This window comes from Eleutherodactylus coqui, chromosome 6 (genome assembly GCF_035609145.1).
Source record: "Eleutherodactylus coqui strain aEleCoq1 chromosome 6, aEleCoq1.hap1, whole genome shotgun sequence".
Lineage (NCBI taxonomy): Eukaryota > Metazoa > Chordata > Amphibia > Anura > Eleutherodactylidae > Eleutherodactylus > Eleutherodactylus coqui.
The window spans coordinates 53739304-53759732 of NC_089842.1; the positions used below are offsets into that span (position 1 = coordinate 53739304).

Here is a 20429-nt window from a genome sequence, read left to right on the forward strand (position 1 = left end):
AAGGTGTTGCTATGTAGATTCACACTGCATGGTTGCCCTGGAGTTTGCACTTACAGAACTTATCTATTCTACTACTCTGGACACATTTCATGCTAAAACCCCATAGCTGAGAGAGCAGGAATAATATATGGACCAAGTATTTGGACTTGACTGCATTCCAAGTCCACTATCGTATGCCTGCTATACTTCATTTTTGCTGATCATGGATAATGATGATGGCTGGATCCCATTGACTATTTGGCCTGTACAGACTCTGACATTGGCTACCGTTGGGATATATTGATGATCTACAAAAATAGTGTTTGAAAACCGCCATACCCTGTTCTAAAATGCCAAACAGAAACCGATATTAGGCAGGGGCGTAAGTATAGAGGGTGCAGGGAATGCGGTTGCACCCGGGCCCAGGAGCCTTAGGGGGCCCATAAGGCCCCGCTTCTCCATGTAGGGAGCCCAGTACTATGAATAAAGCATTATAGTTAAGGGCCCTGTTACAAGTTTTGCATTGAGGCCCAGAAGCTTCAAGTTATACCTCCTGTGCAGCATGGTTTAGGTATGGGTACGGGTACAGATAGAGGGGGGGGGGGGGGGGAGCTCACCTTTTGCATCAGGGTCCCTGAGCCTTTAGTTACCCCCCTGATATTAGGGTTGTAGGTATTAATCATGCTGCTTTTTAATATGATGCAAAATCTGTTTTTAGGCATTAAAATGATACAAGATATCACCATAGTTATAGTAGACAAAAGGAATTGACGTGGAGCTGAAGTCTTTGCACCAGAGGGAATATTAGCTGCAGTTCCTATGACGGCATAAGACCGCCGTTCGTAACTCCAAGAATAGAGTGCAGGTTTGCGAACAGTTGGGATGTCGGCAGCAGCCTCCAGTTGTCACTGCATTTTATGGATCTCTGTTCTGCAAGCATATGCAGAAGGGCTTAGATTCCTCCTTGGTGTTATCCGCCTCCCCGCCCTCCCTTCCGCTGGCCCTGGAAGCAGACATTAAATATAATTGGTCTTGAAAAGAGAGGCTTAATACGGCGGGCTGACCTGCAAGGACTGAACGATCTGTCTGGGATTTGATCACTGCATTGACCTGGGCAAATCCTTTCAATGCAGAGAAATCTTCTTAACTATCGTGTCTCCCCTTGAACCCGGGAATGACATTCCTGCACATTAATCATTCAAACGAAATAGTCATGTTGGCTACGTATTGGGCTTGTCCCTTTCTAGTATGACCCAAACTGATTATAAAATTGTTTAGCAATCAATAGGATTTCATTATGGTGTCATTTTTTTGTGATTTTTGTATCTGGCCTACGTTTGAATTCTTACTAGCAGCTATTTGGTTAAATAACCCAATCTGAAATAGACTTGTCCAAGTCTTAAGTCTTGCTAGGCGCCTGCAAGACTGCCATTTAAATCTCCCACGAGTCTTGACATGCTGGATGTTTTTTAAAAAAGCTGTGCGGTGTGTCTGAGCACATGCAATGTGCATCTAAATGCTCTTCCTCTCCTCTGTTCAAACAAGTACCATTCCTCTAAGCAGAAGAGCAAAATCGGATCCTTCCACGCTGCAAGGGATAATTGCATAGAGACTGGCAGGTAGGCTTTTTCTGTCTCCCCCTGGGTGCAGCATCTTCTACAGCGAACACGTGATGTACCTAACGGCAGCCAAAGGAGCTTTCAAAGTCTAAGACCGTAATTGGTTGACTAGCTTTGTCCTGAAATCTGCGTGGAGGTTTCCAAAGTCATGACCATTATTTAAAGTAATTAAGCTAGCTGAGATTTCATGCGCTAAGTCTTCTGGCTGCATCTGCTGTGTATTTAAATTTTTTTTTTTTCTTCCCAAAACTACTTGCACAGCTATCTACTTTTTTTTTTGCAGTTTCTGTATCCATTTATTTTGTATGGCCTCAATAACCAGTCCATTATCGAAGAAGGCTGTAGTTCCGTGCTTCTTTAAGACATACATCCTATGGCTCCAACAATCCACTAAATATATCATACGGGCCATTTCATACAAATACACAAGCCTGCTGACTCGCTTTGCACTGTGGAAATGTATCGATCGGCCCCCGGCTGAGAAGCCGAAGAGTTAATATATAAAGCGTGTCTTTTAGTGTGTAATTTGTTAATGCTTTCGGGAAAGCACAGGATTGTAATGCAGGTTGAGCTAGCTTCTGCTGATTCCAAATCAATACATTTTAATGTCCATTAGCTGTGCATCCAGGTAAAAAAAAAATATCCTGAGCTGCTCAGCAGTGCATGTTTGTAGATTTTTTTTACACTTTTTTTTTTTTTGCTCTGACTGCAAGACAAATGATTGCATCGAATTAAAATTCCAACTCCCCAATGATGGTGGCAAGACATTGAATGCAGTAGAGTGAGCGGTAGCTATACGGATTTGCAGTGCAATGCAATCTATACAATGCCATAATGTCTACAGAAATGCAGCATTGACCATCTTTGACAACAGCCAATTTTTTTTATTTTTTATTTTTGACAAAGGGATAACTCTTGAGTTTGTAGTTTCGAACCGACTTTATGGATATTGGTCATTTTAGCAGTATCCTCTTCTGTCCGTAACTAGACCCTACTCTTACTTAAACCAGTGTGTCACTAGAGGAGTGAAAAAGCGTATCCATTGGCTTCAGCAATCCTAAATATTCCCGTGCTTCCATATCCCTCGAAACATAGTGTGCAAACACCTCCGCAGTAGTCAACATAGAACACAAAGTTCCCACACAATTCTTGCCAAACAAAGCACCAAAGGAAAGTGCACTTCCCTTACACTATCCCCTTTACTGCCGTCTCTTGACCTGCTTTATACGTTGGCAGATTGCCACCCTTTTTGGTCCACCCTTCTCACAATTGGCATTAGTTTAATAAATAGAACAGAAAATGTCCTACTTGGAGAACTAATCGTTTATTTGGCTGTAGGTGTACGTTCTTTTACAAATCGCTGCTTGGTGCGAGACACAGGGGTAAAGTATGAACAGGATGGTGTGACATTGCTTATCTCAAATTCCAGCCTCATTACATAGGACGACACAAGTGCAGATGCCAACAAATCCTGCCCACTAACGAATTGTTGGTGGTCGCTTTGACTGACGGAGCTATGATTTAGCAATGGTGACTCAACTTTAGACAACAAAGAGCACACATTTCCCCCAGCTTATTCAGAGACTGTTATTTCCTTTAGTTTATAAGAGAAAAAAAGTATTGTAGAGATTCACTGGGTAGTGAGCCAAAGGACAGGCATGATGATGAGGGGAGTGCACATTTTGTCATGGTGAGTCAATTTTTGCTACTGGGTGTGTGTGTGTGTGTGGGGGGGGGGGGGGTTGGGGTATTGAATAGATACCATATTCCAAACCATCTGCAGGCATATGGCTAAGTTGTAGGACCATGTAAATAGAATATTCTCAGTGATTCACAGCAATTGTTGGCTGTTCAAAAATTTAATACTGGCTATGTAACTTAAACCCAAAAACACGTAGATGTACAACTTTTCTGGTAGATCAGTAATTACAGACAGTCGCAAAATTGTCTGCCCATGTTCTGAACGCACTTCCCTGTCGATTCTCACTTCTTCATCTGCAAGTCTCCAGATGATATCCCTTGTGATGGGAATGGACTTCTTCATAATTAAAATGAAGAGAAAAAAAAAACTTAGGTGACCATACACGTTAGATAGAAGCTGGTTGATGGCTGGACAAGCGATCTTTTGGTTTCAGACATTCATATTTTACTCCATATTGACCATTAAGTTGTTCAAACTGACCATGCATATTCCAGTGAATTGTAGAGAAAAACACCAGCTCCTTCAGAAACTTTTAAAAATTCCAAAACCCGACTTTATTCCATAAACATTAAAACCACTGTAACCTCCACTTCAAAAGGAAAGTTTGCTGATGCCTTTCAGGCGCGTACCTGCGCCTTTACTCGTAGTGGTTGCCAAGGTTCCAAACTTCTTTGGTCCATAATGTCCATACTCTCTCACTGACTCTTGGAGTGGGCTCGATCGTCTTATTTATTTTTGTTGCTCTATTCCAGTGACCCCCCCTGGCAACAAAAGATCGTACAAAAAACCCAAAAGATCTATAGGATGAAAAGTTCAAGCACGGCCTACTTCTTCCGTATGATTACAATCTGCCATTGGTTGACTAAAATGGTCTTTTGTTCTTAAACTTGACTCGGTGAACAATCTTTTTAGTTTAAATCGTCCATTTCCATCCACTTTAGTTTAATGTGTATTACCGGTAGTATCTTTAAGCCTAAAAGGGTGGGTGCATTGGTTGAGCTCAATAGCAACAATCCATACACGTCTTTATGGAAGTTTACTCTACTAAGGGTTTCTAGTGAAACTTATTCCAGCTGTAGATTTAAATAGACTTACAAAGAAAAGAGAAGTACTTGTAACATGCCAAACCTTAAACAAAAAAAGTCTCATCTTAGCCTATGAGTTGCCTTGGTACCACAATCATGAAACGGGCCATAGTGACCTCACTTGGTAAGGGCGATATCCCAGGGTCCATTACCCTGACATTTTAGCTTTATTCACATGATGTGCGTCAACCCTTCCTCATGTTAAAGTATGCAGTTATTGTTTTCCTATAGCCTTGGACATGTCTTGAATCACAATGCACAACTTGTAGCCTCCTTCTCTAGTAAACTGCATAAATGAGGCAATATCGCATTTTACAAGCCTTTATTACTTAGCGTTTTCCTAGAAGACATAAACTATTCCAGTCATTTTATTTGCTGCGGAAGATTTACAGCCTTTACAGAACAGTGTGCAATCATTCTAGGTATGTGTCACTCTGTTCCTATATATAACATTTGGATTTTTGGCTTGGCATCTAATGAAGTATGTTGCGTCTTAAAGTACTGCAAATAGCCCGTGAAGTTTTTGAAGTCTACTGTTCTTCATAATTTGTTCATCGCAAGAGTTTTTTTTTTTTTTTCCTATTTTGATTTATATCCGATCTTGGGTAGACCTATTTATGTCAGGGCAGCCATATTAAGCAGATGAATTGATGGAATCCACCTACCTCAATGCTTATATAAGCTTCTATTGGTTAGCAAAGGTAGACAAAAATAACCAACTGGTTTTAATGCTTCAACCAGTCCAAAAATAATAATAAAAAAAGACATAATGGTGACTTATTTCTGGTTTAACCTTGTCCTGAATGGAAACTTCATTTAATTGTGCTGATACATGTATCATATAGCTGTAAAGAAGCACTTATGTTGAAAAACAAAGGCAGGGTGTATCTTCAGGCAAGGAAAGCGTATTAAACAGGACAATTGTTCTTATTCACGGTCTCATCCACACTTCAGACACTGCGTGTCTCTGATTACACATACTGCCTCTCCAAGTTTAGTGGCAAAGTCTGTTTTGTCTAGTACAATGGTATCCAGACACTGCTTGCCTGGAAGCAGCTGCGTGGTATGTTGTGTCGTCTTCTGAAAGGCGGATTCCTGGATTTGCTTTTTTTTGTTCTGTTGGATGCTACAATGTAACACTTGATTACTTGTCCTTACTCCCCATGGGACTCACCATTCAACACTCTAGACAGCAACGTGTAATTCTACATAAATTTTAATTAGATTGTGAAGGGTCTGACTTATCTCATTTCAGGTTGCTTTGAATCTTTACTTGTATCATGGTCATTGCAGACCTCAATGTGTGTACAGCAGAGGGATGGGAGTACCTGCGGCCCATCCGTTTTATGAGGTGCATTCAAGTTCTAAGGTCTCCTAATTTTTAGGTTCTAAGAAACCACTTCTGCTCATTGGGATGGCCCTAATAACTTGAGTGTGGTCTTGATGGAAGAGCACATGTACAGCCTTTTCCCAGGGGAACGGGGGGGTTCTTCCAATGGAACTTCAGGTTTTTACGCAGGATGGTGTGTACAGATCTTACAGAAATGCCAACTTTTACAGGCAGTCTCTTCCACAGTTAATCGATGGTCCTCCATAACCACTTGCTCCACTCGTGCAATAATGTCAGACTGGCTGATGTGTATGAGGCTCCTTTTTTGGTTTGTTTTCGCACGGTTTGGCCTCCTTTGAACTTTCGTACTCACCATCGCACATTTTCACATCCACGACTCCTCCAACCGCATGTCTCGCTCATCTGACTATGAATGCCCATGGGTGTCCTTCCACATAAATGAAGACCACTGCTGATTCCACGCTGTTCTTGGAACATGAACACTGCCATTTTATGTATTGAAAATGCTTAACTCCAGCCGCTGTTGCGTGAGTTCTTTGCATTGGCCAATGCTGCCATCTATCTCTCTCTCACCCATGAAGAATGTCGGCGTCTTCTAAAATTTGTCCCATGTTTCTAACTGCTCCTGTTTCCAAAAAAAAAAAAAAAAAAATTTGGGAGACCTAAAAAGTTGAATGCATCTCATATGTACTGGGCTTCTTGGTTGTAAAGCGAACATGAAAAAACTGTCTAGCACTTAGAAGGGGAGAAAAGAAACCTACAACTTTTTGAGGTTTGTGTTTAAACAAATAAACACAAACTATTAGACCGGCGCCTGGTGTTGTGGTTTCACTGTTGGTGAGAACCTCTTAGTTTTTTGCTGCTCACAAGAGATTGTAGTGAAACAGGAAGACCTCACCCTAAGTCTGCTCAGAAATACTCCCTCTGCTTTCTGCACACAACAAGTCCAGTAATAGTTAACTGCTATAAATATCAGAGTATCAGATGGATGACACTATTTACTGTGGTGGGGCCAAATTATAACGTTAGCCAAACCATTAAAACAAAAAATGTACAAACGCTAATCAGGATGCCCTGAAGTGTCTATCTACAAATACAGAAATTTTCTCTTCTAGTGGTACAGATTGACACTTGTACCATTTTGCACATCTTTATGTTGGACCCTAGAGGCTTATGCTTTGGAAACGTACCTGACCACATGATCTTTCCCATTCGCTGTTGGTCTTCCTTTTTGGTGTGTTTAAAAAAATTATATTATATATCCAATATATATATTTTTTTTTTACTTGCAGCTTGTTTAGGCTTGTAGCTTTCACTCTGAGCATTGGCTTGCTGTAGCTTGTTTTCGTCAAATTTCAAGCACTGCATTGGTATTTCCATGAAGCAGTCTGCATGGTCTTCATTATGCTTGTCTTTTCATGTGTGTTACAAATAAAATGTCCCACCTTCTTTTACATTCTTGTGCCTCATTATAATTGTGTCACCGGTTTCAACGAACATTGACTTCACGTCTTAAAATGTAGGTTTACCTTTTGCACTAGAATGTTTCATTTTAGCTTGGAGCAGAGGTAGAAGTTAAAACTCCCAAACCCCAATGCAAAATGTTTAACATGGCTTGTCTTCAGGTTAGGTCATCAATAGTAGATTAGTGGGGCATCCATTGCCCTGGGCACCATTTGATCAGCTGTTCTCTGGCCCAATATGCTCATACATGAGCTGATTTCTGCAGTAAGCAGACAGCTCTGTTTCCAGTGCAGTGGCAAAGCTTGGCATTACAGCCGTTACATTTTTTTTTAAAAGTGAATGGCCTGCAATACCAAACATAGCCACTGCAGAGGGAATTGAGCTGTCTGCTTCCTGCAGAAATCCAGCACACTGGCCTGGTAAACACGTGACTTAACAGGCATCCTGGGTGATGGCTCCTACTGATCTGTTGATGTCTTATCCTGAGGATAGGCCATCAATAGTTTACAACTGAGCAGCCCCTTTTAAGAATCGTATCTTATGTAGCAGAAGGGCCTTTGGGCCCTTTCTTGGACCAGGGCTGGGGTGCGACTGCTACCCCTGCAACCCTTTTCAGATAAATTGCATACAGGGAATTTGAAACTACATTAGAAGACTAGTTCCATTAAGATACTTGCGTTGGACGTCTCACCCTTTTTTTTTTAAGACTCCAATGTTGCAAGTTTTTTTTTTCTAAGTAGACTTTTGCATCACCTGCTCGTAAGTCACCCTGTCCTTTTACCTCTGTGTGTGTGTGCGTTGAAGGGAACGTAGCTCCTGCCAAGAGGTCTATTCTATGCTTTAGGGTGATTTACAGTCTAAGCGTCAAACCACTTGTGGAAAAGTCAAAGCAGGATTTGGCATCTTACCCAGAATTCAGTGCAGCTGTGGCAGAGTGAAGTCATCTTCATAACAACCATGACAAATAAACACAGTCTGCGCTGTTCACTCTGTTCCTGATTCACACCACATAAAATATTCCTTCTATGTGCAGGCAAAAAGCAGACATTTGTCATTTTCGGGGCGGGTATGGAGGGGGCACTTATTCTGACCAGTTCCATTTCTGTCATTGCTAAAATCAGCAGCGCCGTGAGGTCATTTTTGGCTTCTCGGAACTTCATTGGACCTTTTTTGAAAAAGCGTCCCATAAGGTGAAGACCAGTTTAGGGCCAGGAATGGGTTTTACTCTTTATAGTCTCAAATGCCACACCATAGGACTCTGTTCTCAGGAGACATGGCAAAAGTTATTTTCAATTGTGCAGAAAGAATACTTCTTGAGCAACCTAAACCTAGCAGCGAGACTTCCCTAAACTTGTAGTTACTTGTCTAATCATCTGTGGTTATTTGGGCAAGTTGTCCTGCAATAACAAGGGTATATGCATTTTACTTGGGCAATGTATCAGCCCAGTAGAGTAGTCGTAAAATCTTAGTGATGTAGGCATCTTGTATTTACATAATGCATAAATATGTGGTAGACAAGAGATTGTCATTTAGTACAACTCTATATATTCCTGCATGCTCACTGATGTTTTACGAAAGGTAAACAGAAAGTTAAAGGGGTTTCTGGTACTTGCATAATCAGTAGTTGATTGGTGGGGGTCTGCCTCCAGGATTCTTGCAGACCAGCTGATTGCTGGGCTTGGTGGCTGTATTGCGGTGGCCTAAGTTGGTATTGCAGGCACAGCTCCTGTTGAATTCAGTGAGAACTTTGCTCATAGAATCAACTTGGACCGCTGCAATGTTGACAGCGCTATCTGCTTCCAACGCTGTATTCACGGACAGCAGGCCTGGTGATCAGCTGTTTGACAAGGATCCTGAGTGATGGACCACCACCTATTCTGAAGATAGGTCATCAAAAGTAAAGGTTCCAGACAACCCCATTTGGGGTACATACAAAGGAGACGACTAACACATTAATATAACAAATTACTTGTATATAATTAGTTATTTACATTTGGATCAGAAAATTTAACAGTAAATGTATTTTTGTTTTTGTCTTTTTTAGATTTCTTCTGAACCTCCACCTAAAAAGTCAAAACATGATGACTCCATCATGCACTCCCCAAGCTCAGCAGAAAAAGACAAGTCCTCAAGTTGGTTACGGAATTTGTCAAACTCCAACAAGGTAAGCTTCTATTATATTAGGGAAGAGGACTTGTATGTATTATCGGGCTTGAAATACTAGCGTGTCGTTTTCACTCTATCTAACTCTTGGGAAGCGTCTTTCCCTCTCTGTTAAAGTGTTTTGGCTCATGTAGAAGATGAAGTAAGTGGCAATTTAGTGCCTTAGAGACTCTACAAGCTGCAAGGTCCCCCCTATCCCATAAAACCAGCAGGATCTTCATATTTTTTATTGGCAGGCAAATCTAATCCGGTTTGTCCTCGCCAGTGAAGGTTGCTAAGCAATTAGGGCCAACACGACAAACTAAGGAAGGGATCGAGGGACATTCAGCAGGGAACAGCTTTAGCCAAAAAACACAGCCTGTAATTTGTCAGGTGTACAGCACAGGTGATGAGGATATTTTGCCAAGTTACAGATATCCTGTAACTTTTTTTTTTTTTTTTTAAATCGGTGGGTAAGTGTTGGTTTTTCTTTTTTAATTTTTTTAGTTCTTGAAATTATTTTGTGGTTGGCATAATTGTCTAGTTTGGCCAACCATGAAGAAAGTGGAATTTTGTAAAGAAGCAGCCAAGTTTCTTGCTATTGAAAGTGGCATCCAGCAGGGGGCAGCTATTAATTTCCATTGATCTATTTTCATCCAAGAGCATGTGTATCCTTAACCACCCCCATCCAGATGATAGGACTGCTTTTTATATGCACCTATTTGCTGTATGTTTTATAACCCTTTTTCTTCTCATTGACACAGAATCCAGCCTATAGTATCCCTCGCCAGCGCCTGTCTGCTTTCCGGCCCTGGTCCCCCGCCATTTCAGCAAATGAGAAGGAATTACCTGCTCTGATCAGAGATGGGTAAGAGTATATTATTCTCATGGAACATTCTGCGTTTTTGTTTTTAATGCTAGTACTTTAAAAGTGCAAACATTATATCAGCTTGTTACATAATATACTTGTGTGGCTTTAATTTTGTTTCCTATGACTGTTTTTTTTAAAGTGTGTTTGTTTTTTTTTTTGTTTTTTTTGTTTTTCAATCAGTTTTTATAGTTACAAAAGCTTTGAGCACCTAGTTGCTCCCAATGTCGCTCTGGCTCCCCCTGCCCCACAGAAAGTCATGACAAGTCCGTTGTGTGCCCCGACTGTGCCAAGAAGCATTCAGGCATCAAGTAGCCCTGCACAGTCCAGAAAACGAAGGCCAACTGCAGAAATGCCTCCAGTACCTGAGGCACCCGCCCCTCCCACCCAAGTCCGGGAAGAAGAGAAGGAGTCGGAAACTGAAATCGAAGTGGAAAGTAGAGAAGAATGTAAGTGTGAGTTGATTTTAATTTCTTACTTTTCAAAGTATGTAATGACTACTATAGAGTATCAAGCTCCTCTGGCAATGACTCCCTGCTGGCTTAGGTTGACCTTTCACCCAGTGTGGTATATAAAGCCTTCTGCTGTGCAAGCATTTTCTCTGGGACATTCATAAAAATAATAGTTATTTGTAAATGATGTTTGCTTTGTGCGGCTTGGAAGGGTGGGTGATGAAATTGAAATTACAGATCAAAGATTAAATGGATTATGTTTACGAGTCAAGTTCCAGTAGTTAATCTGTGCTGTTCTTGTGAAGCTGGGTATCACCTTGCTTGGTGGATGAATCACTTGGGTCACCTTCAGGTCAACATACTGTTCTGTACTTCTCCTGTATAAGGGCTCACTCACACGGGTGTATGTGTCCCATGTAAAATGTGCAGCACGCAGCAAATACGCATCTATGTTCGTATTTGCTGTGTCTGTTAAATCCCCATAGCCTATATTGGTGTATATGATGTGCCAGAATAGGACATGCTGTGTTTTTTTTTTTTTCATGCGTGTAATAAAAAATTGCAGGTCTGAGTGGCCTAATAGAAATCAATGGACTTTTAGCACTGTGTATTAGTGTTTTTCTGAAAAGACCCTGTCTTATATTAATTGTTTTGCCCCCAAAAAGGCACTAGGTCTTATTTTTGGGGAATGACTAATTTTACTCACTCTCCTAGCCGACACGGTTCGAGTCCCTCCTGCTGTTCTGCAAGGTTCCGTAGCTCTGCCTCACTTCCTGTACTCCTCGGCCGCCAACAGAACCTCACTTGCTGGTTGCAGGATTTATAAATCCCGCCTCCAGGAAGCGATTGCTCTGATTGGTTCAGCGAGCACTGCTCTCAGCCGATCTTGGCCGTCGCATTGGTTTAGCGAGCGCTGCTCTCAGCCAATCAATGCAGCACTTGCTGAACCAATCAGAGCCATCGCTTCTTGGAGGCAGGATTTATGAATCCTGCAACCAGCAAGTGATATTCTGTCGGCGCCCGACATTTTAGGAGCCAAGTTGTTCATTACACCAAATTACAAATTACCACATTTTTAATTGGATTCAGATGTTCATTAATCTGAAGGTATCGTGTGAAAGGTTTATATATGGCCTTCAACATACTTTGTAGTTCAGTGTCAGTTTTTTTTTTCTAAGGAAACCTATTCTTTGAAATCCTTCTCCAATACATTGCACCTCTTGAGTGAAGGATGAAGCATTTAGTTCAAGTAGCCATTTTTTTCCATGGTTTAGGAATTGCAGCTGTCTTGGTTTAAAAGATGTACTTCACCTATTTTGCTTTTCTAGACTTTAAGCAAGAATCAGTTGGTTATATCTGTTTCTTTTTTTTTTTTTTGTCTTTTAGTTACATCTTCGCTGTCTTCGCTTTCCTCTCCTTCTTTCACATCCTCAAGCTCGGCCAAGGAGTTAAGTTCTCCGGGCATGTTGGCACCGACGGTAATCAACCCTTCTTTTGAAGGGGCACATCATGGTGACTCTCACAGCAGCGGACTAGAGGCAGAATTGGAGCACCTAAGGCAAGCCCTGGACAGTGGTCTAGATTCCAAGGAAGCCAAAGAAAAGTTCCTCCACGAAGTAGTTAAAATGAGAGTGAAACAAGAAGAGAAATTAAATGCTGCGTTGCAGGCCAAACGGAGTCTCCAGCAGGTAATATTTCTTTTTCTTGTCTAGTTAAAGGGGTTGTGCCAAGTTATAAAGTTATCCCCCTTCCACGGGTCAGCGGATAACTTTTTGATTAGTAGGGATCTGACCATGGGAACTCTTTACAGATCTCAAATGGGGGCCCTAAAGGTTCCTACGTGATTTGAAGGGCAGTCATGCATGTACACCATAGCTCCATTCATTTCACTTGGAGTAATAGAAATTGCTGAGTACAAGCACTTGGCAATCTCAATGCTGTAATTTTAAATGAATGGGAACCATGGCACACATGCCCAACCTGTGTTCTTAAGATTGGTGAGGGGGGGTCCCAGTGGATGGACCTCTATCACTCCTGAAGTCAGCATAGGGGATAACTTTATAACTTGGCATTACTCCTTTTTAAAGGTCAAATAATTTCATAATGTACCAGTTGTTATGGCATTAGAGAATCTGATATTAGGAAGGTTAGGCAGGGTATAATAAGTGGGTATTACTACCAGTATTCCCGTACACCTGTTGCAATGATGCTATGTTGAATCCAACTCTTTCATCCCTGGTAAATGTCTCCCAAAAATTCAACCTGCTCCCTACTAGGTTAATCAGTTACAATACAAAAAGGAAGGAAAGCACCATGGTGACTGTTTCCATAGAGAGATGAGTTAGAGACGGAGGCACCTTCTGCGGAAATGGTAGCATCAAAGGCGAATCGACGACTAGATCTTCCAAATGGAATTTTTTTTTTTTTATAAACAAGAATAACTTACATTCTCCACCTGTGAGATGATGGCGCCCCAGACAGGAGACAGTAGTGTTCCTTGTAGTCTGCAAAATGAATCGTGGCAGCTTCCTTCCCCCACGCTGTGGAGTTCCTAATTTTGGTGGAGAGAAAGTCAGGAGTGCAGTGAAGTTAACAATGGCTTGGCTGGGATGTCATATTATTGTAAAGGGAAAAGGATTTCCCATGACCTAGCTGCAGGGTGTTACTTAACAGAAATATGTTGTTGTGCATGTCCGTATCAGAGAGTAAGAGGAAGTCTCATTTCTGGTCCTGTTTTTGTCTATCCTGCTCCCTCCCCATGATTTATCCTGTGAATCCTCTCACAAGCATAATGAGTAGGATTTGAAAGGTTTGCATGGTTTTGATTGGTTACGGTCCTCTACTCCCATATTTATTTTAACCTGTGCTGCCCTTATTCTATCCAACCAACCCCCCCCCCCCCCCCCAATCCAACTCATTGAACACTTTTGTATACAAATGATTTAGGTCGGAAGTCACCAGTTCACACAGCAAACGGATTACTTTTAAAACTTGCTGTTATTTAGTGTTTATAGTGTATTAACTTTTCGCAACTTTTTTAGAGCTTTTTTTATTTTTATTTTTTTAAACAAAAAAGTTTTTTTGTGGTTCTCATTAGGAGCTGGAATTTCTCCGTGTTGCCAAGAAAGAGAAGTTAAGAGAAGCAACAGAAGCAAAACGCAACTTAAGAAAAGAAATCGAACGTCTCCGAGCTGAAAATGAAAAGAAAATGAAAGAGGCTAACGAATCACGGTTACGTCTGAAGCGGGAGTTAGAACAAGCCAGACAAGTTAGAGTATGCGACAAGGGCTGTGAGGCTGGACGGATACGGGCGAAATATTCTGCTCAGGTAACTATTTTTTGTTAAGCTTGTGAATATTATTTTAGGTATGAGCACCGCTGTGCATAAAAACAAAGGCTTATTTTTAAAGGGCTTGTTTTCAGCGCAGACCTGTTCAATGGTGGCAAATTGCATAAAGCAAGCTAAACTTGCTGATTTAAATCCCCCTCCGACTCTCTATTCCAGGTATTGTACTGTATATCCAGTTGCAGAGATATATCTATAATATGTGACCACGGCAGCCAATCACCAATATAGTATGTTGGGCTGAATGAGGACAATGTCCATCTAGTTCAGCCTGTTTCAACCCCCTATTGTTGATCCAGAGGAAGGCAAAAAACCCCAACGAGGTAGAAGCCAATTGGCCCATTCGGGGGGGAAAAAAACTGGCCTCAGCGGTTACATATTGTTGACATTATGATCGCACATACAGAAAATGTCTATCAGAAGAACTGGAGCAACAACTCCGTGTCACATGTATGCGTATTTGTTTTATTATGGCACTTTTAGGCGGAATGATCATTCAAACGAGCCAAAGTGGGTGGTCGTTCGGTCTGAACATGAGCCAATGACTGAACGAGAATTGTTCGCTTTTCGTTTGTTCATTTTATACTAGTGTGAAGATCATCGTTGGCTCGTTCGGTTTAAACATTAATCGTTTAGTCCCTCTAGTCGCTTATACATGGACTGAACTATTCTTGTTTGAATGAACCAACGATGCATCTGCCTGTCTGAACGGGCTGCACAAGAGCGAACGAGTCAGCAGTGATGTCACTCACTCGTTCAAAGGAGAATCGGCTCATCGAAGAGGACCCTTAGTTTTTGTAATTTGTCACCGTTGCCTGTTTTTGCTAAAAACGAGCAATCCCCTTTGTAAGCTGTCAGTTGTTTTAATTCTATATAAGCTTGCATGCAATCATGCGGACAAAAGGAGAAACAATTTATACTTCTTTTGAAAATACTCATTCAATAACGGGAAGGGGAGTAGACTGATTCTACTGATGCCAAACCAGGAAATGATGTGGCCTTCCTCCCCAGCTTTAAGCTGATAAGAGGCCTCCAGACTAAACATTACTGGAGTGAGAACTCTACAGTGGGTGTTACCTGCAACTCACTTCCATCGTGAATCTAGTGCCAAGCAGTGTGCCTATGGGAAAAGCTGTTCCATTGGTGATCTGAGGAAAGTTCTCAGCCAACACACACATTGAATAGTGTATATGTCGAGGTGCATAATTGGTTTGGAAATGGGTGTCCTATTTCATTGCTAGCACATTTATGCTGGTAGGTTTGATAAACCTCGCACCCTACAATGCACGCCAATGCTTTTTAAGGCTCCCTAGCCTAAGAAGCAGTGGCTGCAGCATGCAAATACTGGTGTAGGTAAAAAAAAAAAAAAAAAGGATCTATTCTAATGTCGTCTCGCTTCGTGAAATAATTAGCATCGTGTTTCTTCACAGCCAGCGATCAGGGCATGCCGTTTCCTCTGTCAAGGTCAGAATAGGGTCACTTAACCAGCATCCTTCTATAGCAGATACAGAAAGAGGTCAAAGATAAACACGCTGTATTTGTTACAGCATCACATCCTTGAGCTTACTTCCTTTTGAAATAAAGGTCGCCCGTGAATTCGCTGCCATTATGCTCATAGCTGTGGTGTTGAAAATATTTGCCCTGCTTTTTTTTTTTTTGTTTTTTTTTTTTTACCTATTTTAAAGAAATTTTTGTGTATAAAGAAATAAGATGACTTATTATTTTTCTTATGTTGTGAAGAATTCTTCTGAAATCATCATTTTTTTTTCTCTGTCCCATGTTTAGATAGAGGAACTACAAGCAAAACTCCAGCATGTGGAGAGTGACAGAGAAAAACTTCAAACAGAACTTGTACAGGAGCGGGAAGCCAGAGAACACTTGGAAAAAGTTGTCAAAGATCTACAGGAACAACTTTGGGCCAAGCCCACCAACCTTTCCAGCAACGAACACACACGAAAAGACATTGAGAACTAATTGAAAAAAAAAAATTCCTTTTTGAAGCAAAAAAGAGAAAAAATTTAAAAAAAAAGTATCTTCATAAACAAAATTCTACGTATATGCACAGGAAGAGGAGGAGACTGTCCAATGTATGCATGAATAGGAGCACGTGTGAGTGTATGGAGTGTGTGCATTGAGCATGCACTGATAAAATATGAACAAGAGTGGAAAATGAGAGATCCTATACAACAGAAGCACTGAACTATGCCTCGTTTGAACCCACACAGCACAACATCTTACTGTGCCTCAGACAAGAGTGTTTATAAAAAGAAAAAAGAGCCGTTGAGGCTCAAAATTTAATTTTTTTTTTCTACGTGTCAAATACAAGAAGGCAGCATTCAAGTCAAAGATTTAAACAAAGCAAGCATGATCAGCCCTTTAAAAAAAAAAAAAAAAAAAAACATGAAAAAAATCATTCTTATGCTTGCCTGGATCACTTTGAGATTTACATTTTCTTATAAGCTATTTAATATAAAAAATATATTAATGATGAGGACATTGTAAAGACTCCATATTAAAACAGGGGAAAAAAATTTTGTATAACAGAACTGAAAGTTTGATGCACAATTTTAACTGACTTGTTACAGGCTTTTTGGGGTTTATTATGAAAAAAAAAAAATACAAACCCTTTCTTGCTACTCCAGAATCCACCCTTCCTCTCAACGCCATATTCATGTCAACTGTGCAATGTATTGGTAGCAAGCCATCAATTTTGATCCCTGTTAATAGAGACTCTACTACATTAGTGGCGGCTTCATCCGATTTTGTTGCCTGGGAACGATCATAATGCTCCACCTTTTTTTTTTTTAAAGTCCTTTTTGTAACCTATATATATATAAATATATGTATATTTTTTATTTTTTTTTATTTGGTTTTGCCGAGACAGGTTTTATCTGTGCACATATAGGAGAGGGTGAAAGGCAGAAAATCAAAAGAGACAAATAAAAAAGAAATAGAACTGTTTCAGCTGTATTGACCAGTGTTTTTTAAATCCCGCCATATTGGGAACAGATCTTTGGGGTGTCTAATCAACCTAGGGCCTCTTTATTCTTCTATAAAGGTAGAGAGATTGGGACGAAGAATATAGACAGACTTAAGTTTGTGAAAAGAACAGCAAGTATTTGGAAGTCTATAGAGTTTAAACTGTTCTAAATCAAAAAGTTTGCTTTTTACATTTTTTTTTTGTTTCCATTAATTCAGTATTTTTATCTTTTACAACTGTGTTTGTGTGTTTTCCAAGTGCATGTCAACACAGTGCAATGCTGAATGTTCTAAAGAGAGATGCAAACACTATCTTGCTGCTTAAAATAAGTATCCTATACAGATGGCTGGTATTTGGGGATAGTTTTCTACATACAAATGGTAATTTCATCATAAGACATAATACATGTAACCAACAAAGCACAATAAGCTGTATGCAGTTGACTTGTGTCCCTCACATCTTAAACTGTTTGTCTGAGATGAGAAAGGATCATGATTTCTAAAAAAAATTTTTTTACCAGAAACCACACCACCCTTGTCCATGGGTTGTATGTGTTACTGCAGTTCAACCCTTTTCAAGCAAATGGGGCTGAGCTGTAATATTAGATAAAAGCCATGAACAGAAGTGGCACGGTTATTTTTGGAAGGTAAACTGACTTTTTTTTTTTTTTAAGAAAACCCCTTTTACATGTATGAACTAAATTTTTGTAGCCTGTATATATGATATTGTTTCGGCTGCATTGATTTTATTCATTCATCTCAGAATATGGCTTCCTATACTTCATGTATAGAGTACCATGCATATAGTACAAGTTTACCACCAATGACACTGGCAGTTGAGTATCACCGAAGAAGATTAAGATCTCCTGTTAGGACGGGCAATAGAGAACTAGCCTATTTGCTTATCGCACATAAAATCTGATTTCGGGGGTTCTCAAGCCAACAAGGGTCTTTAATCCAAACAAAGCTATCCTCAAATGACCGCTATGGTGCTAGGAAGTATTCACTGATCTTAATACTAAAGTCTGTTGAACAGTTTAGGTACTGACTTGCTGAGTTGACCAACTATTTTTGCTGGACATATTTTTGAGGGTGTTACGGTTGTATTGAGAATGGGTAAGCATCTTTGTATTTAATTTGGTGGTGATTGGCAAGTGATTGTATTAGGAGTGAACTGGTCTTACTCGTTTTTGTGTGTGCGTGTGTTGGGAAGAAATCCAGTCTGATGAAAACTAGATTCTTTCTGGAGAAGATGGCAAAGCTATGTCTATAGTAAACTCTGGATTACAGGTTCATACTTTCAAGGATGGACTTGTAGACTGATTGCCAGAATACTTGGCCATCTCAACTTCTAATCGGTGGTGACAACCCGCTACTCTTGAGTTGCTTTTTGAGCTGTTAAGACCTAGGAGGCAATCCTGAACTTTTTGTAGCTCTAGAACAGCTGAAGGGTCTCAAGTTGCTCTGAAGGTCCCATCCCTTGTGTTGAGGAGATGAGTGCTATGTCTGAATGCAAAAACATTTCTTTTCTTTTTGTTACTTCAGGGTTCTCTGTTTCATTTTTTTTTGTTTCCATTTTATGTGTTCATGAAGCCGCCTCAGTCGTCTTTTTATCAGTTATGTCTAAATACCTTTTAATGGGCTTTCATGCTACGTATGTACAGGAAATATTTATACTCTATTGTAAAGTTTACTAACTGCTCTTTTAAAAAAAAAAAGTGTAAAAATTATTCTATAATGAAAAAGATGTCAGAATAAAAAAAATTACATAGAACTAATAAAAAAGAACTTTGATAACTGATGCATTGCTTATGGGACTGCAAAGGTCTGGTCTTAATCCACCAAAATCTTTTATTTTCTTTTTAAAGAGTTGTAAATAATAAACCACGGAGGGCATTTGTGCACCTTATAGTTAGACAAGTGACCCACCTCAAAGGTGCAGTGCACTCTAGAGTCAGAGCATCTCCTTATATGATTCCTATTTTCTTTTTTTTTTTTTTCTTTTTTAGTGTTGCTTTGATTATCTTTATAGAATATGAAGTGTTGTCGTGTTAGGGAGGTACTTCAAAAACTATGAAGGGTTAACCAACACTTAAAACGGGAAATATTTTTGGAGACGTAACAAATACAGGGTCTTGTTTCTTTTCAAGACATTCATTTTAAATTCAAGTATTTCCTAAAAGGGCACCAAAAATGGTTACTTTATTTGCCATGGTGAAAGCAGCACAATTGTCACCTCCTATTCAGTGTTCTAATAAGATTTTGAGGCGTACGTGTTCCTAGCGATTTAGCCCTTCCTAAATTTATAGAGTACACTAACATGGCTATGTACATTGTACGCCTCTGTCACCGCACCTCTGATATTTTCGGGTTAGTGACTTTTTTTTGTTTCTGCACACACAATGCAATGAAGCAGTGTCTCACAAGTGTCATTTTTCTTTTCCATTCACTGTACCTGTTTTCAATATGTCTTTTTGGGGAGCCACCCTTTTGCTGCTAGTGGGTTCCTCAACTTGTATAGAATGTATTTACATAAAGGCTGCGCTACAGGTCATGTTTCCCCAACCTCTTTACAATAAGGTTCATTGTACAGTTCTCTGAGCAGCTTTCCTAATGCTGCTGGTACTGGAGGGTCCTGCATCACATTTGCATGTATTAAGTTCTGCAGCTGTTTTAACGTTTTTGTTTTGTTACAACGTGCAATGCAAAAAATATCAATGATGGTGTCTGCGTGTTTTTTAAAATTTTATTCCAATTTTTTTTTTAAGCCGAAACGCATGAAATAGACTCCTCCAATTACAATAACACAAAATGGGCATTAATAATAACGTTTTAGTCTTCACCCTGAAAATTTTATTTTACCTTTTTGGCGTCTATGTACTTGTCCCTAGCACTGATGTTTAATACACCCTCCTCCCTCACCCCCAGTGTTGTCAAATCTGTCTGTTGGGCGAGGTGGAGTAACAAATTATACAACGGCCAAATCGATGCAATTGGCTAGAGGTTGGTGGTTAAGCACATTTATCCACAAAAAATAAAGATTTTGGTCAAAATACACATTAATTTAATTTTTAAAAAAATTAATTTACAGGTATTGGGGGTGGAGACCAGGCCATAAGTCAGCGTCTTTAAATTAATAGCGCTGAAAAGTTTTTGGACTGTCGAGGCAATTTTTAATTTTTTTTAAGTTTGTCAAAAGATAGTGAAATCGGGCCCCATATGGATGGCAATCTGGCTTACCTTTTTTGTCTCGAGTTACTTGCCTATCTTAAGAGCAACAATATAAAGACCCCAGTTATTCATATACACAGGTCACCCTTTTATTGTGCCTTCCTTCCTAGTAGATGCGTGTGCCTTTAAAATTTTAGTCTATTGCTTCAATATTTAGAAGGTCTCCAGTGAATATCAAGGCTCCTTAAGAGATGTGAAGAACATGCCTTTC

General features: G+C 40.0%; 1 protein-coding gene across 2 annotated transcripts in view; it reads left to right on the forward strand.

Moving 5' to 3' along the window:
* SKI (SKI proto-oncogene) overlaps positions 1–20051 on the forward strand; it is a 74361-nt gene extending 54310 nt beyond the window's left edge. Inside the window, exons 2-7 of one of the 2 annotated variants that reach the window (XM_066606842.1) lie at positions 9245–9364; positions 10107–10210; positions 10394–10665; positions 12049–12350; positions 13760–13990; positions 15794–20051. In XM_066606842.1, the coding sequence (XP_066462939.1) occupies positions 9245–9364; positions 10107–10210; positions 10394–10665; positions 12049–12350; positions 13760–13990; positions 15794–15982 (1218 nt within the window). In that variant the 3' untranslated portion in view covers positions 15983–20051. The remainder of the gene's footprint in view (positions 1–9244; positions 9365–10106; positions 10211–10393; positions 10666–12048; positions 12351–13759; positions 13991–15793) is intronic. The other variant, XM_066606843.1, reaches the window with a different exon arrangement.
* The last annotated feature ends 378 nt before the right edge of the window (positions 20052–20429 follow it).